Source organism: Equus asinus, chromosome 21 (genome assembly GCF_041296235.1).
Source record: "Equus asinus isolate D_3611 breed Donkey chromosome 21, EquAss-T2T_v2, whole genome shotgun sequence".
In the NCBI taxonomy this organism is placed as follows: Eukaryota; Metazoa; Chordata; class Mammalia; order Perissodactyla; family Equidae; genus Equus; species Equus asinus.
The window spans coordinates 81,097,388-81,116,862 of record NC_091810.1 but is presented as its reverse complement, the minus strand read 5'-3'; the positions used below and the strand labels follow the sequence as shown (position 1 = coordinate 81,116,862).

The following is a 19,475-nucleotide window of genomic DNA, read 5'->3' as shown; positions in this document are numbered from 1 at the left end:
CCCGAGGTGTTCAGAATGGAAATGTGGCTGTGCTGACATGAGCTGCCGTGCTGTAATTCAGGCCTGGCCCTACCACCCAGAGTTGGTGTCAGACTCCCCAGGCTTAAGGGCACAATCTCCAGCAAGACTGCCACCCACTTCAGATGCCAGCCACAGGTGGGGGTCCCCAAGGACGCTGCCCTTCTGACCAACTGGCTACAAATCTGAGGGGCTCTCATGGCCCTCGGGTCCCATAATTCACCAGAAGAACCACAGAACTCAGGGAAGCACGCTACTTAGGATTGCAGTTTATTATAAAGGACACAAGTCAGGAACAGCCAGATGAAGAGAATGACGGACCAGGTCAATGCAACAGTGGTGGTGGTATTTTTTTTATCTGATATTCTGGAAACAGCCTCAGCTCTTACTGACCTGCTACCTCCTTCCCGTTTTAAGCATTTCCTCTGTGCCTGGCACTTTTACTATCTTATTTAATTTGTGCTACTGCCCTTTGAAGTATTTGGTGCTGTTATACCCATTTTAAAATGAGGAACTGAGGTCCAGAGCGGCTGTGACCACCTCGAAATGACACAGCTAAACAGTGCCCCGGCTAGGATTTGAATCCGCCTGACCAATTCTGGGTCAAAGATGGGACCATCTAAATATGCCCCAAACATAGTCTGTCAGATATTCCTCTGGCTAGAAGATGATTGCCTACCCCTTTCAAATGTCGACTGTTGGCGATGCTCACTCTTGTCTCTCATGTGGAGCACTATTAAACCTTCGCACCTGGAAATGCACCTGTCCCAGAGGAGCCCAGCTGGATTGCCTGCTCCATCCAGGACTGACCAGCCACCAGCCAGGCCCAGCCTGTGGACACCCTGTCTGAGAACCGGGCAGCAACAGGATGGAGAACTCTCGGCACTGGCTCTTTTGCTTTGCCAGCCAAGGTTGTCTGTCTCGGGCAGCCTGGAGCACAAGGCGCTCTGAGCCAAACTCAGCTGGGCCGGTCCTGCCCTCGCTCCCAGGGCCATGGCAGAGACTTGTGAGACAGTATAGAGAAGCACCCCATGCTGGGCCTGACCTAACAGATGTTCCCTCATCAGCCATCACCTTTCCTCCCCTCCCAGATGGTCAGAAATGCTGCAGTAGGCGTTTCTGCCACTGCCAGGCCCCAGGGGACCTGCACAGGGTAGGTCAGAAGCCAAACCCTGCAGTTTGGGAAATTAGCAGCATTTGTAGGACTCCCAGGAGACCTTGGCTTCTCAGCCATATGGGTGGTTCTCGATTGGGTGTGTTACCGCCCTTCGAAGGCATTTGCAAATGTGGGGGAAGTCTGGGCTTGTCACAGTGATTGGAGATCCTGCTGGCATTTACCAGGGATGCTAAACATCCTGCAAGGAGCTGGACAGTCAGGCAGACACTACAAGAAATAGTCCTGCTGTGAGAGACACTGGGGAGTGACCCATTTACTTCCCCTGCCCCCGGGGGCCTTGGGAAGCCAGCCTCCCCCCAGGGCCCAGGCTGAATGGACAGGCAGTGAAGGGCCTGCCTCGTCGCAGCCTGTGATCAAGGGTAAGGCTGTGTTTCCAGTGAACAGGGGCCATGTGAGAGGAGCATTTCTCTTACACCCACTTGCTCTGAGTCTTTCCTTGTGGCCCTTGCTTCAGTCAGGCTCTTGTGGGCCATGGAGGACCTGGCTCTGGGTGGTGAGAGTTCACAGGGCAGGCCTCCTCCTTGGTGCCTGGCAGGAACCCCACTGCAGCCCACTCTGTAGACTCGGCCGCCTCGCCTCGGGTCCCTGTCCGGGTCGGCCTCCCACTTCTGTTGCTGCAGCTCTGGCCTTCTGTTTCGCTGTCTGTCTCCTTCGCATGAGGTGTGCTCAGAGGAGCCTGCTCAGGCCCGTGGCTGACCCTCTCTTCTTGTTTTGCAGTCGGGAAGACGTCTCTGATCACGCGGTTCATGTACGACAGCTTCGACAACACATACCAGGTGAGGTCCTGGCCCACCCCGCACCTGCCTGCAGACGGGACACCACCTGGGGACCACACCAGCCTCTCTGCAGGCGTGCTCATGCTGGGAGGAAAGGGGGGGCCCTGCATCCAAGGGTGTCCGTCTTGCCTTAGAGGAGCTTCCTGTCTGTGCACGGGCCCCAACCCAGCAAAGACCCTGAGCCCTTCTTTTGTTCTTTTTTTTTTAAAGATTGGCACCTGGGCTAACAACTGTTGCCAATCTTCTTTTTTTTTCCTGCTTTTTCTCCCCAAGTCCCCCCAGCACGTAGTTGTATATTTTAGTTGTGGGTCCTTCTAGTTGTGGCATGTGGGATGCCGCCTCAGCATGGCCTGACAAGTGGTGCTGTGTCTGTGCCCAGGGTCTGAACCCGTGAAACCCTGGGCTGCCAAAGCGGAGGGCGTGAACTTAACCATTCGGCCACGGGGCCGGCCTCATCCCTGAGCCCTTCTGAAATACACGCCTCAGTAAAGGAAATGTTTCCCAGGGAGAAATTCTAAAATAGAGAGAAGACAGGTTCCATGTGTTCTCTTGCTCCCCACGGGCAGGTGCAGACATTCCCGTGTTTGGTTACTTGGGGGGTTGTCATGTGGAGGAGGCAGGCGAGATGCGGAATGAGGGAGGGGAAGTTAGAGCAGGAGAGGACTTGCTCCTCAAGCCTGGTTCCGTTTGCCAGACCTTCACACACATGTATACACAACCCCCCCAGATCTTTACACGCGCACACATACAACCTGGACCTTCACACGTACACACATGAACATGAGACTTTCACATGTGGACACATACGTACCCCAGACCTTCACGTGCATGCGCACACATACACTGGACCTTCTTACACACATGCAGATGTGAACACTGGACCCACACACACACACAAACACACACTCACAGTTGCCGAGGCACTTCCTCCCTGGGGAGACTGGTGTGATGGGCTTGCAGTGCTCTGCATGGGCAGGAGGCCGGACAGAATGACCTCGGTGGCTCCAGGTGGCCCCAAGGCTGAGCTCCTGGGGGTCAGTAACATTCACTTTCCTGGCCCCACTGGTGAGTGGGGGGATTTTGCCAACAAAGTGAATTTTCCCTGCAACTGTAGCTTTTCACAAAAGGCACCAAATTTTATCTTTCAACTATTTTTAAGAAAAAAGATACTGTTTTCTTCCTTAAGATAGAGACAAACAATCATGCGTTTTTCTAAGCCAGTGGGTTCTATGAGATACTGGTTCCAGAGAGATGTTAGTAGGTGTTACTTGAGAAGAAAGCCTGGCAGGAAGGTTAGTGCTTGTGTGGATTCAGGGAACAGTGGTGACAAAAGTGAGTCAACCTCTCTGCTGCAGGACTTCTCAGAGCCTTTACTACAGCAGCGTGTGGTTTTGATTTGCTGAAAGAGGGATGTGGTGTGCACAATCTCCCAGATGTATTTGATCATGGAATCCTTTTGTCATCGAGTCCTCCAAGGACGTATAATTTATAGAACACACTGGGGACTGCTGTGCTGAGAGGTCCCTCGCCTTCCTGGACTCACAGAGGACGAAGAGCACAGCTGACTGCAGAGTACGGTGCTGTGTCTGCTCTTTAGTCTGTCTGTCTGCCTCTGGACCCATCATCTTCTTTGCCTCAAATACGGCCCTCCTCTCTGCCTCCCTGCTTTTCCTCTGCTGTTGTCTGAAATACCAGGTAACTAGTGGACTCGGTGTGAACTGACTCAGGGTGAGAACATGAGGCCCTGGGAGAGGGGCCCCGGGTGATGTGCACAGCCCTGGGCGTGGGCTTTGGAATGTCTCGGCCACGCTCTGTCGTCGTCATGTCCGCTCCGGGCCTGGGCTTGGTACCACTGCGGGCTTGCCTGAGGCCTCTCCTCTGATAGGGGAGTTCTACTGCATTCTAGATTACAGCTCTGACTGGCTGGTTCTGAAGTCTGACTTGGTATTCATTTATGTGTGTGTATGTGTGTGTCTATGTGTGTATAATCTCAGATATTTTATTAGTGTTTTTTTAGTATAAAGTTATTTATAATGCCTCTTGTTGGTATCCCATTGAAAACAGTGAGACTCTTGGCTGGTTGGTGTTCTTGATAGTAATGGGCAGCAGAGTGGCCTCAGGGCCTTTGCAGGGGCCCTCGTTGATGTGGATCAAAGCCTCAGCTCCTCCCTGCGTTGTTTGAGGCCCTCAAAATCTCAGCCCACCTCCATCTCTGGTATCATCTCCGTTGCCCACTGCTTGTCCTGCATCCCATGGTGCACTGGGCCTCCTGCTTGCCCATACAGTGACACCATCACACCTCCGTGCCTTACCTCATGGTGTCACCTCTGCCTTCCCTCTCCTCTTCTCTGCTGTGAAAAATTCTTCTGACTCATCAAGGCTCAGAGTACATGTTTGCTGTGCGGGTGGGGCCCTCCCTGTGCTCCATGCCCCCCGGGGCCCCCTCTCCCCAGCACAGCGTCCTCGGGTCCTCAGGGCTCATTTGGCCTCCCTGCTCTATAGGAACTTCCGTGTGCCCTGGCTCCCGCATGGGCTCTGGGCGTGGCTGAGGCCAGGACTCTTGGATCCACTGTGGCCTTCGGGGGCCCAGCACAGGGACCGTCCGTAGCTGGTGTCCAGTCCTGTTGATACCACAGTGGCTTGGAGAGGCGCCATCTGCCCTGGTTTTAGACCGCTCCAGATGGAGGGGCCACAGAGGCCGCATGTCCTGGAGATGTCCTCGCCCAGAGGGAAGCACGTGCCCTCCCCACTGCAGGCTTTCCTCACATTTTTTTTTATTGCAGCGGGTCGAATTTCTTTCCCAATACCCTTTAGTGGTAATTAGGCTGGGAGGCCGGGGTCCAATTCTGTGCACACACAGGCTCATTTTAATGAATTCTCTGGAGATGGAGAGGGGGAAATGTTATTTGTCTTTGTCTTTCTTAACATGGTGGCAGGGACATTTGGGAAGTAAACAACATCCCCGTGGGCTCTGGGGGATGTTCCTAGTCGTCCCCCACCACAGTAACCACTCTCCACCACCTCCCACAAACGTCCTGTCCTGTCCATCAGCCAGTACAGCCCAGCGGAGCCCCCACCTCGATTAGCAGAGATGCCCAGTCATTTCCCAAGATGGAGTCACCCTCCCTCCCTCCCATCCTTTCTGGGTGCCTCCTGCTCTGTCCCGGCCCCCCTCCTCGTTCACTCGTTCTGACAGCAGTCTGTCAAGGGCTGCACTCTGTGTCTGGAGAGACAATAGGAAAAAACGACCTGGTCACAGAACCTGGCCCTGCCCTCACCCAGGGCACGGAGGGCAGAGGGGGTTCAGCCCCATCCTGGGTGGCAGTCAGTGAGTTCCCCCTCGGCCTGGGGCTGAACATGCCTGAGGCCCCGAGGGGCTAGCCTGATGCCCTGTGAGGACCGGGGCATGCAGAGCTGGGTTCCCTTGCTAGACCTCTCAGAGGGTCCTGTCTGCCTGGCAGGGCCCGAGGAGATGCCACCTTGTCGGCCTGCGGGCCTCAGGAAAGCAGGTCTTCTGTCACCTCCTGCCTAGCACTCCTGCACATGCGCACCTTGTCCTCCTCTTGACACATCTGTTCCCCAGCCTCTCACTGCCCCACCCATCACTGCATCTAAATCCACTCACTTGAGGAAGTGAAAAATCAAGACTCACAAACAGCCTGGTGAGTGAGATTCATGTCTGCAGTGACTCTCTTGGATAAAATCCCGACTAAGTACTTCCTTTCAACATTTATTGTGGAAGACACCTTCTGGTGCCTGCGCTGTGATAAGACGTGACCCTCTGGGTGGGCCTGCCCCCGCCCCCGCCCCCCTCTCTCCTCCCAAAGACCAGATGAAACACACCTGCAGGCCTGGGCCTCGGGCCACCGGTTTGAAACCTGCACCGGAGCCAGAATGGGAGGTTTCAGGCCTCGGCAGGTGGCTGTAGGGGGAAGAGAGGGGAGGATTCAAAGCAACACTCTTCTGGGGTTTCCCATGGGTCCCTCCCGGGTTCTCTGTCCTGGCTGCACCTTAGCACTACCTGCTGGGGGGCGGCTGGGAGATTCACAGGCTGGCTGAGGCATGAGCATTTTTAAAATCTCAGAGGTGACTGAGGTGAACTTATAGCCAAGGCTGGAGCCGCCAGCCATCCCTGGACCTCCCACCACAGCACAAGTTAGGAAACCAGCCTAACTAGGAGAGGCCCTCCCTGCCCGAGTTCACCCGCCCGCTCCCAGAGTGGAGGCCCGTTTCTGGAGGACCGTGAGGCTTTGCCTGTGCTGGGGCCTTCCCTAGGTCCCATGGAGCCTTGGGGAAGGGAACAGGATGGCCGTGTCCACTGCACCCTCACAGACCCAGGGGTTGCTTGAGGAGCTCTCACCCCTCAGCCAGCTGCCTGCTCCGCCCTGAGGCTTTCCCCTCTCACCTCCTGAATCTCTCTTAGTTTCCTGGGGCCACCATAACAAGTTACCACAAACCCAGTGGCTTAAGACAGCAGAAATTCATTCCCTCACAATTCTGGAGTCCAGAAGTCTAGAATCAAGATGCAAGAGAGCCATGCCCCCTCCGAAGGCTGTAGGAAAGAATCCTTCCTTGCCACTTGAGCTGCTGGTGGCTCCAGGCGTTCCTTGGCCTGGAGCTACATAGCTCTAATCTCTGCCTCCATCTTTACGTGACTTCCTGCTCTCTGTGTCCCTCTTCCTCTTCTTGTAAGGACACCAGTCATTGGATTTAGGGGCCCACCCTAAATCTAGGATGATTTTTCATCTTAAGACCCTTAACTGATTACATCCACAAAGACCTTTTTTCCAAATGAGGTCACGTTCTGGGGTTCCAGGTGAATATAATTTTGGGGGGACACTCTTCAACCCTCTATGGGGTCCTTGCACCTCCCAGTTGGTCCCACTGGGGACCAGACTCTCTGGCCTGGGCCTCAGCATGGTCTGGCCCCACCTCACCTCCAAGCACAGACTCCAGGCCCCCAGCCCTTCGCAAGCTGCCGGCCCAGCATCTGACCCAGGGAAGCCGTTTCCTGGGAGCATAGCTTGGCAGCAGGTCTCTGTTCTCACAAGGCTTTTCCAAATGATCAGATGTTTCTTTGTGTAACATTTGTAAGTTGTTTTGATAAAGCAAATAGGTTTACTTCGGCCTGGTCAGTGACCCTTTGCAGCTGCCCATCGGGCCGCTCCGCAGCCCCCAAACCAGCACTTGCCCCCACCCGGACGATCCACCCCTGCAGTACAGAGTTAGCCTCTCAGAGGAGCCGAGCTGTGGCTGGGCCACACAGCAGCCCATCCCAGGCGCTCAGTGGGGGGCATTTGTGAGGGATCCTGGTGTGTGGGGAGCTCTGCTTTGTCCGGTGTAGAGTTTGGTGCTCTGAGGTCTGGGGCAGCAAGTTCTGCTAACACTTGTCCAGCCACACTCAGCCAGGTGGTCTGGGGGTTGCCCGGCTTGGGCAGCCAAGCCCCACACCTAGAATGTCCCCATGCCACCTTTGCTGGTGGGCCTGAAGTGGGGCTGAATGAGGAAAAAGGACCTGGGGATGGATCAAGCCAGAATTTTCTTTTTGAACACACACCCACACTCTCATGGACGCTGGTCTCTGGTCCCCTCCCCCACCAGGGCCAGGGGACAGGAAAGGGGTGGGGACTTTGGGGGTAAGGTGCTGATGGTACTGAACCCCTTTTTGTCTGTGGGTCACTGGAGGGAGATGAGTAAAGCCCCCACAGAGCTCACAGCAGCGCAGAGACAACCAGGTGGTTGTCATTCCCTCTGATGGACAAGGGGAGGAGCCCCGGGGTTCACCTTGATGAAGAGGCACAGTCTGATCAGAGGTGACAGTTCAGTGAATAGGGTCTGGGGGAGATGGCTTTTGTGGCCACAGCATGGAGCACTTGATCAGGAAGAGGCAGAGGCAGGAGACTCAGATCAGCCAAATCGCATGCTGTGCGGGCACCAGGGGAGGCGGCTGGGCCCTTAGCCCCAGGGCATAGGGGTGGGGCATCCATCTCACTGTCGCCAGTCCATCAGCCAGGGCATGTATGTGCACATCTTGCTGTGCTGGGCACTCAACTTTGAGAGGCAGCCAGGCTGCAGATCTGCAAGGAGCCAGATCCTGGGTGGGTGTGCTGGTAAAGAGGAGGGGGTGGGGCCTCACTCGGCGGCCTGGAGTGTGGTCCAGCGGTGCACATCATCACGAACACTGCTGTCATCCGCCTTCCTTCCTGCATATCCTCCCATTCTGCAGCAACTCTTGATGCTCCTGAAGAGTGGGAGGAGAACCCTATGCTAATGGAGTGGTCCCTGGGCATGTGGAGCTTCAGAGAAGGCAGGGATGGGTGGCTGTTCTAGTGGGTGAAGAAGGCTTTCTGGAGGAGAGGGCGGGGAGCTGAGTGGGAAAGGATAGGGCGGAAGTGATGCAGCTGTGTTGGAGAGAGGAATGACAGTGTGCTGACGGAGAAGCATTTGTGGAAGCCCAAGGTGTCACGATCCAGTGCTGTGCACGCATGGTGGAGGGGGCTCTCTCTGTTCGAGTGGAGGGTAGGAGTGAGGCCTGTGGGTGGATTATTGGCTGCATTTTGACTTTCATGTCTTAGGCACTTTTGCCTCATGGCACCTTGCTCCTTCCTTCATTAAAAAAAAATATATATAATACGTACATTAAAAATTTTATTTTACAACTGTGTTGTTATAACAATGAATATAATCCAGGCTGGATTCCTTGTTATTTATTCATTATTGTTATATTCATTTTTCTTTTGATTTAAAAGAAGTTAAAATTTAAAAAGTTAAGAAACATTTTTGTGGGCCCCTGAAAGTACCATGAGCCCCAGTCTGTGCCTAGTGGAGACGATGGGCCTAGATGGTTGGGACTGTGGAAGGCCCTGGAAGCTAAGGGGCTTGGGCTCATGGGCAGGAAATGGAGAGCTATTGAGGGTTCCTCAGGTGGGCATGATGAGATCACAGTCACCAGAGTTTGTGGGAGACAGGTGTAGAGGGGTGGGCCAGGGCAGGGGTGGCAGGTGGCGCGTACACAGCCTTGGATGCAGCTCTGTGTGGAAGGGCAGGGCAGGGGGTGGGGGGGTCACTGAGCAGTCGTGCAGGGCTGTGTGGGAGATGAGCGAGGGGCCTCAGCCAAGGAGAGAGGCACGTGGACAGTGGAAGGAGTGAGCGAACAGAGTGGTCTGTGGGGTGCAGAAGAGGGAGAGGCCTGAGTGGGCCCTGGGTTTCTGTCCAGACACCCTGGAAGAATATCAGTGCCATCAACACAAAGAAAAATGAAAAGTGGGGTGGGAAGTAATGATGGGACAGCCAAGGGAAGACATTTGAAAACGGCTGTGTGGACGGGCCGGGCCCGGGAGAGGTGGGGCAGAATCTGGATTCCTGAAGCCCTAGGGCTGAGGAATTTTCTGGGTCAGAGTGTAGAGAGGAGGTGGAGGACCAGAAGGAGGGGCCTTTCTCCGTAGAATCCAAGGTGCCTTGTGTCCCCATGTGGTGTTCAGCTAACCACCCAGCACCTGGGGGAGACAGGGACAGGATCTTCGGCCCCTAGTAGAGGTGGTCAGAGTGAGGTCACACACCACGGAGAAGGATTCAGCATGTCCTTTTACAGCTCCGCTCTTTTTCTCTCCTGCAGAACAATGCTGCCTGCAGAGGCCTGTGTTCAGATCCCAGGTCTGTCACTTAGGTGAGACTCTGGGCCACCGTCCTGGTTTCTTAGGATTGCATTCTTTTTAACTTGGAAATTATTTGGATGGGATTTAACCCCTATGTCACCTAGACCAGTGGCCTCAAACTTTAGCAGCAGAAATGTGGTTCATTTGTATTTAAACCATAGCTCATATAAGTCTTAAAGTCTAGATGATGGAAAATTACAGACCAAAAACACTGTCGATACGAATGTGCATTACTGTACACTGTAGAGAAAAGCAAAACAAGACAACAGCAACAACTCTACGACAAACCAAGGTGATAATGAGGAAGTCAGGCTAACAGCGCGTCCTTGTGGGAAGTCAAGGGCCTCCCAGCCATCCCTGCGTGTGCACTTGTGCAGTGCTTTGCATTCTGCCAGGTGACACTGGACCCCAGGCTTCTGGCAGAACCTTAGACTCCAGTCCTTGGTCAATTTGGGCAACATGATGATTTTATTATACTAATATAATGGAGTTCCATCTTTTGCAAACGTTGGTTCTATGGTCAAAATGAGAGGCAACAATCTTATATAGTGAAATCCCCCTGAATGCTTGTCAGCTTGGCAAGATGACCATGCCCTCAGGGACCCCCCCCGAGCACCGCCAGCCATCCACGTGCTCCCTTTGGACATTTCCCTGGTTCTGGTCTGAGGGTAGGCTTGCCCATGCTCTGACATCTTCTTTTCCCTCCCTCCTCTCCTCTGCCCTTCTCTCCCTCTCTTTTGTCAAGCATATACAAATTAGGAATGTGGTCACCTTCTAGTACAGAAAGCTAACTAACAGTGGCTTAAACAAAGAGGGGCTTTCGTTTCCCAGGTGCAAGAAGTTGTGGTGGGACTTGAGGTGGCACAGCTGTGCGGTGATGCCATCGGGCAGGCCCCAGGCTCTTGCAGTCATTCCGTCCTGCCTTCTTGCTGTGTGGGTTCTCATCGTCGTGCAGGCTGGCTGTTGCTGCTCCAGACATCACCTCTGCCTTCAAGGCAGAAAAAAAGCAAGAGCTTCCCTAGAGTCCTTTCCCCGTCTAGCAGACTGCAGCTTATGTCTTATTGGCCAGAAGTGGGTCACATGATCACCTTTAGCCTCTAGGGAGGCTGGGAAAGCAGAATTTCACTTTTACAGTCTCTAGGCAAACAAGGGAGTAAGAGGTTGCCAGTGGGCATTGAGTGAATCCACCAGTAGCACCTGCTACCTTTCATGAGTTAAATGGACCCAGGAATGCAATTCTCTGCCCTAAATTTTAGTAATCTTTCCTAGTTCACATTGTAGGTTACGCTTAGATAGCTCCTAGACACTCTCAAAAGACCACCACCTGGAGCATCCTTGGCCCTAATTGTTAAGGAGAGGGCTTGCACACTTGGGTCCATTTGTGACCCTTCAGGAGACCTCTCAGAGAGCTTCAGGCCACACATCCAGGGGCATCTGTGTGGCTTTTGAAGGAATTGACTAATTTTGATGAAACTTAATCCCTTATTTAAAGTTGGATGGTCCATCTTGTTTGGTTGATGTTTCAGACCACAGGAAAAAAAAGAGCAATCAAGAAATAGTTAAATTGGGTGGTGACTAGCACAGACCCCTCTCCACTGGGAGGAAAGTGGTCACCAGGATTGTGCAGACTTTGAGGCTGTGAGGTGTCTGAAAGAATTCAGGTACCTTTGCTGTGGCCTCCCGAGCCATCGTCCCTTCCCCCAGAGCACATTGTGGAGCTGCTGGCAAGGACAGACCCTGCCCAGCGTGTTTTCCAGAGGCTGCTGTCGCCTTCCCCCACAGCACCCACTTGCCAGTCTGAATCCTTAAGTTTTGCCAGCCTCATTTGCATGCTAATTTGCATGACTTTACCTGGATACTCTCATCTGATGGTTGTTGGCGCAGAGCACAGACAGCCCCTTCATTGTTGAGGGCTTGTCATGCCCAGCTGCTTTCTGCCACTTCTGGATGCTTCCCCAGCCATGGGCCAAGGCCTGGCGGGGGCTAAAAGAAGACACACATACACTCCTTTTCATGATTTCTCTTTCTGGGAAGAGAGTCTTGAGTCAATTTATGTGAATTACCATGCAGATTTCCATTGCAGACTTTATTACTGAGTCTTGTCAGAATGTGGATGCAAAATTATATTTCATAATAAATGCACATAGCAAAGATGATTTCAACAAGTGCCTCAGGAAACATCTCTTTCCTCGGGGATCCACTGGGCCAATGGCGCTTTTGTGCAGAAGGAGGCGTGTAATGTACGTTGTTCTGCACTACGTGCCGGAGTCCTTGTTGCCCCTGTTTAATACCACCTTCAGAAGAAGATGAATGTGGATGCAGCTGTGAAATCTGTGCTTGTGAAGTTTCCTCGTATTTTATATAAAATGAAGTGCCTGCCATTGATCATGAACAGTAGTTTACAAGCATGACGATATTAAAGGAATAAATAAGCATTGCTGGGTTTGGGGCCATCTAATCATGTAGAGTACAGCCCAGCCTCCTCAGAGGGGCACCGTGCAGACAGGAGGCTCAGACAGCACTGCAGAGGTGGGGGGCAGGGGTTGTGCAGATCCTGGACTGGCAGGAGAGTCCCCACTGTCAAGCCTGCTGCTCCTCTCATCTTGTTATCCTCTTACATCCCTGTGGAATAGTTACCAGCAAGAATACCTCACAAGAGGAAATGAAGTACACAGAATGAATGCTTTCACCAACATACCGTGGCAAGCTAGTAGAGGGATGTGGTCTCCTTTAGAACCCGACTCTTTGAGGGTCAGCCTTTCCTAAAGCTCAGGGAACACTAGTTTCCTGGGATGTCAACAGGAATTACAAGCACAAATGTTCCTAGGGCGAAGCAGCTTGGGAAACATTGGGTTACATGAAGTTGTTCATGTTTCTTCCATGCAGGACTTCTCCGAGCCTTTCCTATGCCTTTGTGCTCTGTGGCTCTCCACTGGGGGCTAGAATATGCAGCCTTTCCCAGAAACGCTTGAGCACAGTTTACTTTTATGCTGTAGATCACCTCATGGGGCTGTGTTGCCCATAACCAGACAGAAACATGTGGGAGGGTCTCCTGTGGGGTGGGTTTCTGCAGCTTCTTTTGGAGCTCTCTCGGTCAGTTGGTCAGTGCTCATTTTTGTTTATATAGAGTTCCTTCATGTAGTCCAACTCACTTGACCCAACAGTCCTTGAAGGAAGCTGTAATTATACCCTTTCCAGAGATGAAAGCTGAGGGCCAGAGAGGCTGTCGGTTTTCGAGGACACTCCCAATCCAGTGTTCTTCCCAACTCACCACAGAGTACTCAGACCCTGCCAAAGCACTGGCAGAGAGCACTGAAAACAGCTGGGGCCCTCTGGGCACATGACCCGACCCAGGTCCATTTGTGTGGGGGTGGGGCACCCTGCTACCTGCATGCCAGATCCTCTGGGGCTGGCCGTGGTCTGCCTTGGGAGGCATTGACAGGGAGCCTAGGTTTGCTGGCAGAAATCTGTCTCCTCTCCACCATCTTCCCTAGGGCCTATGAAGGCTCCTGGTCACCTCAGCCTCTCAGCCTCCTGGCGTGGCCAGGGCTATGTGCATATCATGGATCTGGGCTTTACCCTCAAAACAGAAGTGACTCCCTCCCCACCCCACACTCATCCTCACATAAGCATGATCTGCCCATTCCTACCACATAAACATACTGCTACATGCAAATAAATACACAGCTGCATGCACACGTGTGCCTCTCCACTCACCCGTGAGTCTACTCACATGCCCTCATATGCACGTTCCCATCAATACACGCTCACACACCTGTGTGACTCATGCTGGCCTTTGAGAGGGTTGTGGGTTGTGGCAGGTAACGGAAACACCATGGTTTCTGGGCCTTTTGTAGGCGAGCGTGGCCTACCCAGGTAGCTCATCGTTCTTTTCGTTTGGTGTCCCCATATTATCCTTTTGGATAACTTCTGTTGATCTCTTTGCAAGTTCACTGACCGTTTCATCTGTCTTTTCCTACCTACTGTTAAGTCCATCAGTAGTATAAAAATTTCAGATAGTGTATTTCTCAATTCTAAATTTGTATTTGATTCTTCTTTATACTTTCTCTGCTGAGATTTTAAAATCTGTGCCTTCATTATGAGCATATTTTTCCTTATGTATTGAGCATAATTATATTAGCTGCTTTAAGATACTTGCTACTTTGAATATCTAGATCACCTCAAGGTTGGTCTCTGTTTATTCTCTTTTTTCTTGAATATGGCTTTTACTGCATATGTCTAGTAATTTTAAGTTGTATCCTACACATTGTGATGAAGACTAGATTCCGTTTGTTCCTTTGGAAGAGTGTTGGTTGCATCCACTTCTCACTTCTCTTCCCTGTGGTGGGCAGCAGCTGAAAGTTCTGTTCAGATTTGTCTGTCTGTCTGGTTTTCAGTCTCAGGTAGGCTGCCTGGGTCAGAGATTTGCACAGCATTTATCTGCAGAAGTTGGGCTTCCCTCTCTGTGATTTTCTCACTCTAGGATTTTCCTTGCTTTCTGGCTGCCGTGGTAGCTTTGCGATCTGTCCTCTCATTTCTCAAACAGTTGCACCACGGCTTTCTTGCCAAGTTGTAGCCACCCCTCAACTCCCACCGGGACTGCCCTCAGGTAAGCGAGTGGTCCTAAAAACATGAGCCTCACCCAGTGCTGTTCCCTTCTCCTCCTCCAGTTTCTACCTGCTTTTGGTCCCTTTCTAGTGCCTTGAGAGAGATGTGTGTTAGATTTTGTTCAGAGTTTGTTGTAGTAATCCACAAGAGGGTTGGTCTGATAGGAGCTTGGCTATTACAGAAGTCAGCCTCTCCGCTTCCCTCCATCTGGGGTTTGTTCCCCATGCCTCCCATCCTCCAATACCCCCCTGACTCCCCCCTGCAAATTACGTATTCACTCAAGGACTTGGATAGTTGCCCTTTCTTTCCTCACGAAATCAGTCAGAAGCAAGGTCCCCCTCCTCTGGACCCTTAGAGCCCCACAAGCTACTTTCCATCCATCAAGGCCCACAGTTCTGCGTGCATATCTTAGCTTCTCCACAAGGTTGGAAGTTCAAGGCTGAGTCTTGAATTGTGAGTAGGTATTAACCATGTGGAAGAACATTCCAGAGAAGGGAACAGCTCCTTATGGGCAGGGACCAGGGCTTGTTCTGCTTTGTGTCTAACACACAGTAGGCACTCAAGAATGAGTAAGTGAATGAGTATTACTTACACTGTTTTCCAGAAAGGAGCTGCCCAGGGGAGATCGTGACCATCTTCTCCCTGCAGATCTGCCTGGCTGGAGAGATGGGCTCCAGCTGGCAGTAGTGTGGGGCCAACTGCTTGTGCCTATGTCTCAAAAAATAGATGATGCCAAGGAGCTAGAAATTCTATGGTAATGAAGTCCCAGCCAAGGCCATCTTAGAAGTTTTTGTTTCTGTTCTGTCCTTAGAGAGCCAACTTTGGTGGTGGTTGTTTTTAAAATGCAAATGAACTTCCTCTTAAATGTGTTCTGCTGAGCTATTATGGCTAATGACCATAAGATTCTGACAGTAGGGAGCCAGCCACCATGTGACCCCATGCAAACTCAGTGACAGCTTCGGGGCACGGTGACAGCTTCAGAAATGAATGGATTTCAGGAAGCAGAGGGAGTACAGCTGAGCAGTCGAAAGCAGGGGCTTTGCAGTCATGGAGACGTGGGTTCAAATCCTGCCTGTGTCACCACCGCCCATGTGACCTTGGTTTCTTCATCCGTGAATAGCACCTTCTGCATGCCCGGCTCTCACCCTGGGCAGGGGACCTGCCTCTCCGCCTGGACGCCACAGCCTCAGACTGACTACAGCATGAGCTCCGAGTCTAGGCGGTTGTTTGCAAACTTGACTGCCCATCTGAGTTATCTGTGCTTGTCTGGAATTCTGATTCCCAGACTGACACCCTAGAGATTGTGATCCTCTCTGCCTGGGTGGGGCTCAGGAATCTGCATGCTTAGCAAGCTCCTGAGAGGATTCTGAAGCCAGTGGTCTGTGTTGAGAATCCTCAAATCACTGACCAATGGGAAAGACTGACCAGTATGAGGTTTTTCCAGTTTAGTAGAGAAACTGTTAAATGAGGGACCTGAGGCTAAGCTGGGGGCTCAGAAACTGACTTGCAGAGCAGCTGAATCTTGAACTCTGAATAGGTTTTAACCATGTGGAAGAGCATTCCAAGGGAGGGAACAGCATTAGAAACAAAGTGACTTATGTATGTGGAGTCCTGACCAGAGTATTATTACTAAAGTATAAAGTGCCAGCTGGGCAAGGGAAAATTAGGCCATAGGAGGCAGGGGGCAGGCCCTTAACAGTTTGTAGGCCAAGCTGAAGGTTCTGGACCATTTCCTAGGGAGTGAGGAGTGCTAGGGTGAGATTTCTGTTTTAGAAAGTTAACACTGGTGCTATATGAAAGACTAGTTATAAGGGCAGAGCCTGGGGGCAGAGGGACCTGGCAGGAAGCTGTTGACGTTATTCAGATAAAAGTTGGAGGTCTTATCTGGGGCAGTGGTGGTGGGGATGGAGAGAAGGGACAGGTGAGACACTCAGGAAGCAAAGTAGTCAGCTCAGTGATTCATTTGATGTGAGGGAGCGGACGAGAGAGCAAGTGAAGAGGGGGGACTCAGGAGGGCCTCCAGGGGCTTGACACCTACGATGGTAGAGGTACCACTCACCAAGGTAGGGGGAGTAGAAGAAGCAAGTTTGGAGGGAGATGATGGGCTCCGTGTGGGTCACACAATGTTTAGTGAGATGTCTAGAGGACAAGTAGATGGAGATGTCTAGTCAGCAGTTGGATACCTGGATCTGTGGCTCAGGACAGAGGTGAGGCCTGGGATGTAGATTCGGAAGCCATCAGCACATCCCATTTGAAGCTGTGAGATAAAGGATGTCCCCTGATACAAAACAGTAGGGAACACCGATGTTTTATGGACAGAGAAAGGAAGATGATCCTGCAAGAGGCCGATAAGGAGCAACAGTTAGAGAGGCAGAGAAAGCGAGAAACAAGTAGTGTCAAGAAAAGGAAAGGAAGAAAGCATGTCAAGGAAGAGGGTTGGTCAACAGGGTCAGGTGCATCAAGTCGAGTCTGGCCTGTGGACTGTCCTTACAGTTTGCAGATGAAATGGCTACTGGCGACCATAGTGAGAGCAGCCTCAGTGGGCAGAGGGGCAGAAACCAGCTCACCCTAGTTAAGCAACAGGTGGGAGGAGAGGAAGAGGAGACCGTGGGTTTGGGGTCCTTTTCCAAGAAGCATACCAAGTGAAGAGAGGTAAGAGAGTGGCAGATAGCTAGAGAGCTCCTTAGTGACAAGGAGGAATTTTTTTTAACGATGTGAGAACGTTGAGAACGTTTCTTGGATGAAAGGTAAGAGTAGAGAATGAGAGGTTGAAGATAAAAGAAGAGAAAGGCAGTGACTGAGAGAGCGTCATCTGGGAGGACCAGAGCCCAGAGGACCCCAACAAAGAAGCTTGCTTTGAACAGGAGAAGGAGCAAATACTCAGAGCCCTGAGGGATGTGGGGATAAGGCTGGACACATGGAGACAACTTTGCAAATATCTTTTGAATCATGGCTCTGCCACTTCCAGCCGTTGATGCTGGGCAGCTAACTCAACATCTCTCATACTCAGTTTTCTTAGCAGTGACATACAAATCTAAAGAACGTAACTCATAACAGGTTATCAGGATGAAATTAAGTGATGCTTGTGAAACACTTAGCACAGTAGCTGGCAAATGATAAGTACTCAGATGTTTAGTCATTGTTACTGTGGTTATCATTGTTTTTATATTAGAGCGTAAAACCAAGGAATTGAAGTGGTTTATGCCTAATGTTGTTAAAGTAAGATTTGAGGCCATCTTCTGAAAGTGAGCCACGCTAAGGATGGAGCATGAGCAGAACAAAGGGCCTGAGAATGTTCTGAACTATTGCTGATACAGATGGAGGTAGGAGGTGATCAAGGACAAGTCATATGATTTTTGTATTTACTCGTAGATTTACCATTTCTGGTGCTCTTATATTCCTTCTTTAAAGATTCAAATGTCCATCTGTAAAGTTTCTCTTTAGCCTAAAGCATTTCTCATAATGAGGGCTCACTGGTGACAAATTATCACAGATTTCCCTTATCTGAAAATGTTTTTGTTTTGCCATCATTGTTGAAGGAAATTTTCACTGGCTATAGAATTCTAAGTTGACGTGATGGTTGCCATTTCTTTTGAAACTTTAAAGATGTTGTTCCATTATCTTCCATTGTCTTCTGTCCTGCATTGTTTCTGATGAGAAATCAACCATCATTCTTGTCATTGTTCCCTTGAATATAATTTGTCTTTCTGTTTTCTGGCTGCTATTAAGGTTTTCTCTGTATCTTTGGTTTTCAGCAGTTTGACTGTAACATGCCTAGGTGTGATTTTCTTTGTGTTTACCCTCTTTTAGGTTCACTGAGCTTCTTGGTACTGTGCGCTGATAGATCTTAGAAAAAATTCATTGGGGAAATTTTTAGCCATTATTTTTTCAAAACTTTTTTTGCTGATTCTGTCTGCTTTCTTTGTGAGACCCAATTGCATATGCGTCAGATCACCTGATATTGTCCTAGAAGGTCTTGAGACGCTGTTCATTTTTGTTGCATCTTTTTCCTCTCTGCACTTCAGTTTGAACAGTGTCTTTTGGCTTCTCTTCAAGTCCACTCGCCTGTCCTCTGCAGTGTCCTAGCTGCTGTTATTCAAATCAAATGCATTTTTATTTCAGATATTATATTTTTTAGTGTTAGGATTTCCAGTTTTTGTTTTAGAGTTTCCATATATCTCTTGAAATTCACCCATCATATTCATCTTTTCCTTTATATTTTTAACATATTTATTACAATTATTTTAAAGTCCTTCTCTGCTAATCCAACATCTGGGTCATTTGAGAGTCTGTTCCTCTTGATTATGGCTAGAATTTTCTGCTTCTTCACATGTCTAAACCTTTGTTGTTGTGTACTGGACATTGTGAATAATAAGTTGTAGAGATTCTTAGATTCTGTTACCATCCTCTGAAGAGTGTTGAGTTTTAATAGACAATTAAATTATGGGCAACTATTTTTTTTTGGAAGGGGTTGCTTACCGTGTTTAAACTTTGTTAAGATAGGTCTTTTTTGGTTTCTCCCTTAGTCCTCTGGTGTAACCCTTAGTCCTGAGATGATGTCCTTCCTCCCAAAGTTGGCCCTTCTTGGGTTCCAGTGGAAAGCCTGAGGTGTTTACCACATCCTTCTAATTTGGTGGGACTAGGGAGTTACCTCAGGGGAAAGATTGGTTAAATGTAGGATCTCACTTTGTTCTCTCCCCTTCCTTAAGAGATTGTAACCCCTCCATTTTCTGCCTTCTTTTGGTGACTCTTCAGTGCTTGCAAATTGTTATTTCTTGTATTTGTCCAGAGTTTATAATGGCTATCTGTGGGAAGGTTAGTTTGATGCCAACTACTTAGGCATTATTGGAAGCAAAACTTAGGAATGTGTTTTTGAGCGGAGCCAATGGCTCAGCCATACCGCAGGACTATGCCTGTGTTTGGCAGTCTGTACAATTGTGGGAAGGTCTGCGGTGGCTCAGTGCCTGGTTTGGTGGGGAGTGTGGTCAGAACAGGTCTGAGAGAGTAGGCAGTTGAGGAACTGGACATATATCTGATGTAGGAGCAGCATGAAAGGGGGACTAAAGGTGGGAAAGAGCTGGAGAGAGGCAGTTGGCATCTTTCAGTCTTAGTTTCCTCATTACCACCAATTTGGTCAGGCTGTTGTGAGGGGTAATAGAGAGAAAGTATGGGAATGTCCAGTAAAGGGTGTTTATGATTCCAGAGGCCACTGGGTTGAGCTTTGCCAGGGCTTGGTCCAGA

At 50.5% G+C, this 19,475-nt stretch overlaps 1 protein-coding gene across 1 annotated transcript in view; it reads left to right on the top strand.

Annotated features, from left to right (window-relative positions):
- The window catches only part of RAB6B (RAB6B, member RAS oncogene family), a 60,317-nt gene that overhangs the window by 25,857 nt on the left and 14,985 nt on the right, over window positions 1–19,475 (top strand). The window contains exon 2 of the mRNA XM_044754433.2: window positions 1,913–1,971. Within this exon, the coding sequence (XP_044610368.1) occupies window positions 1,913–1,971 (59 nt within the window). The remainder of the gene's footprint in view (window positions 1–1,912; window positions 1,972–19,475) is intronic.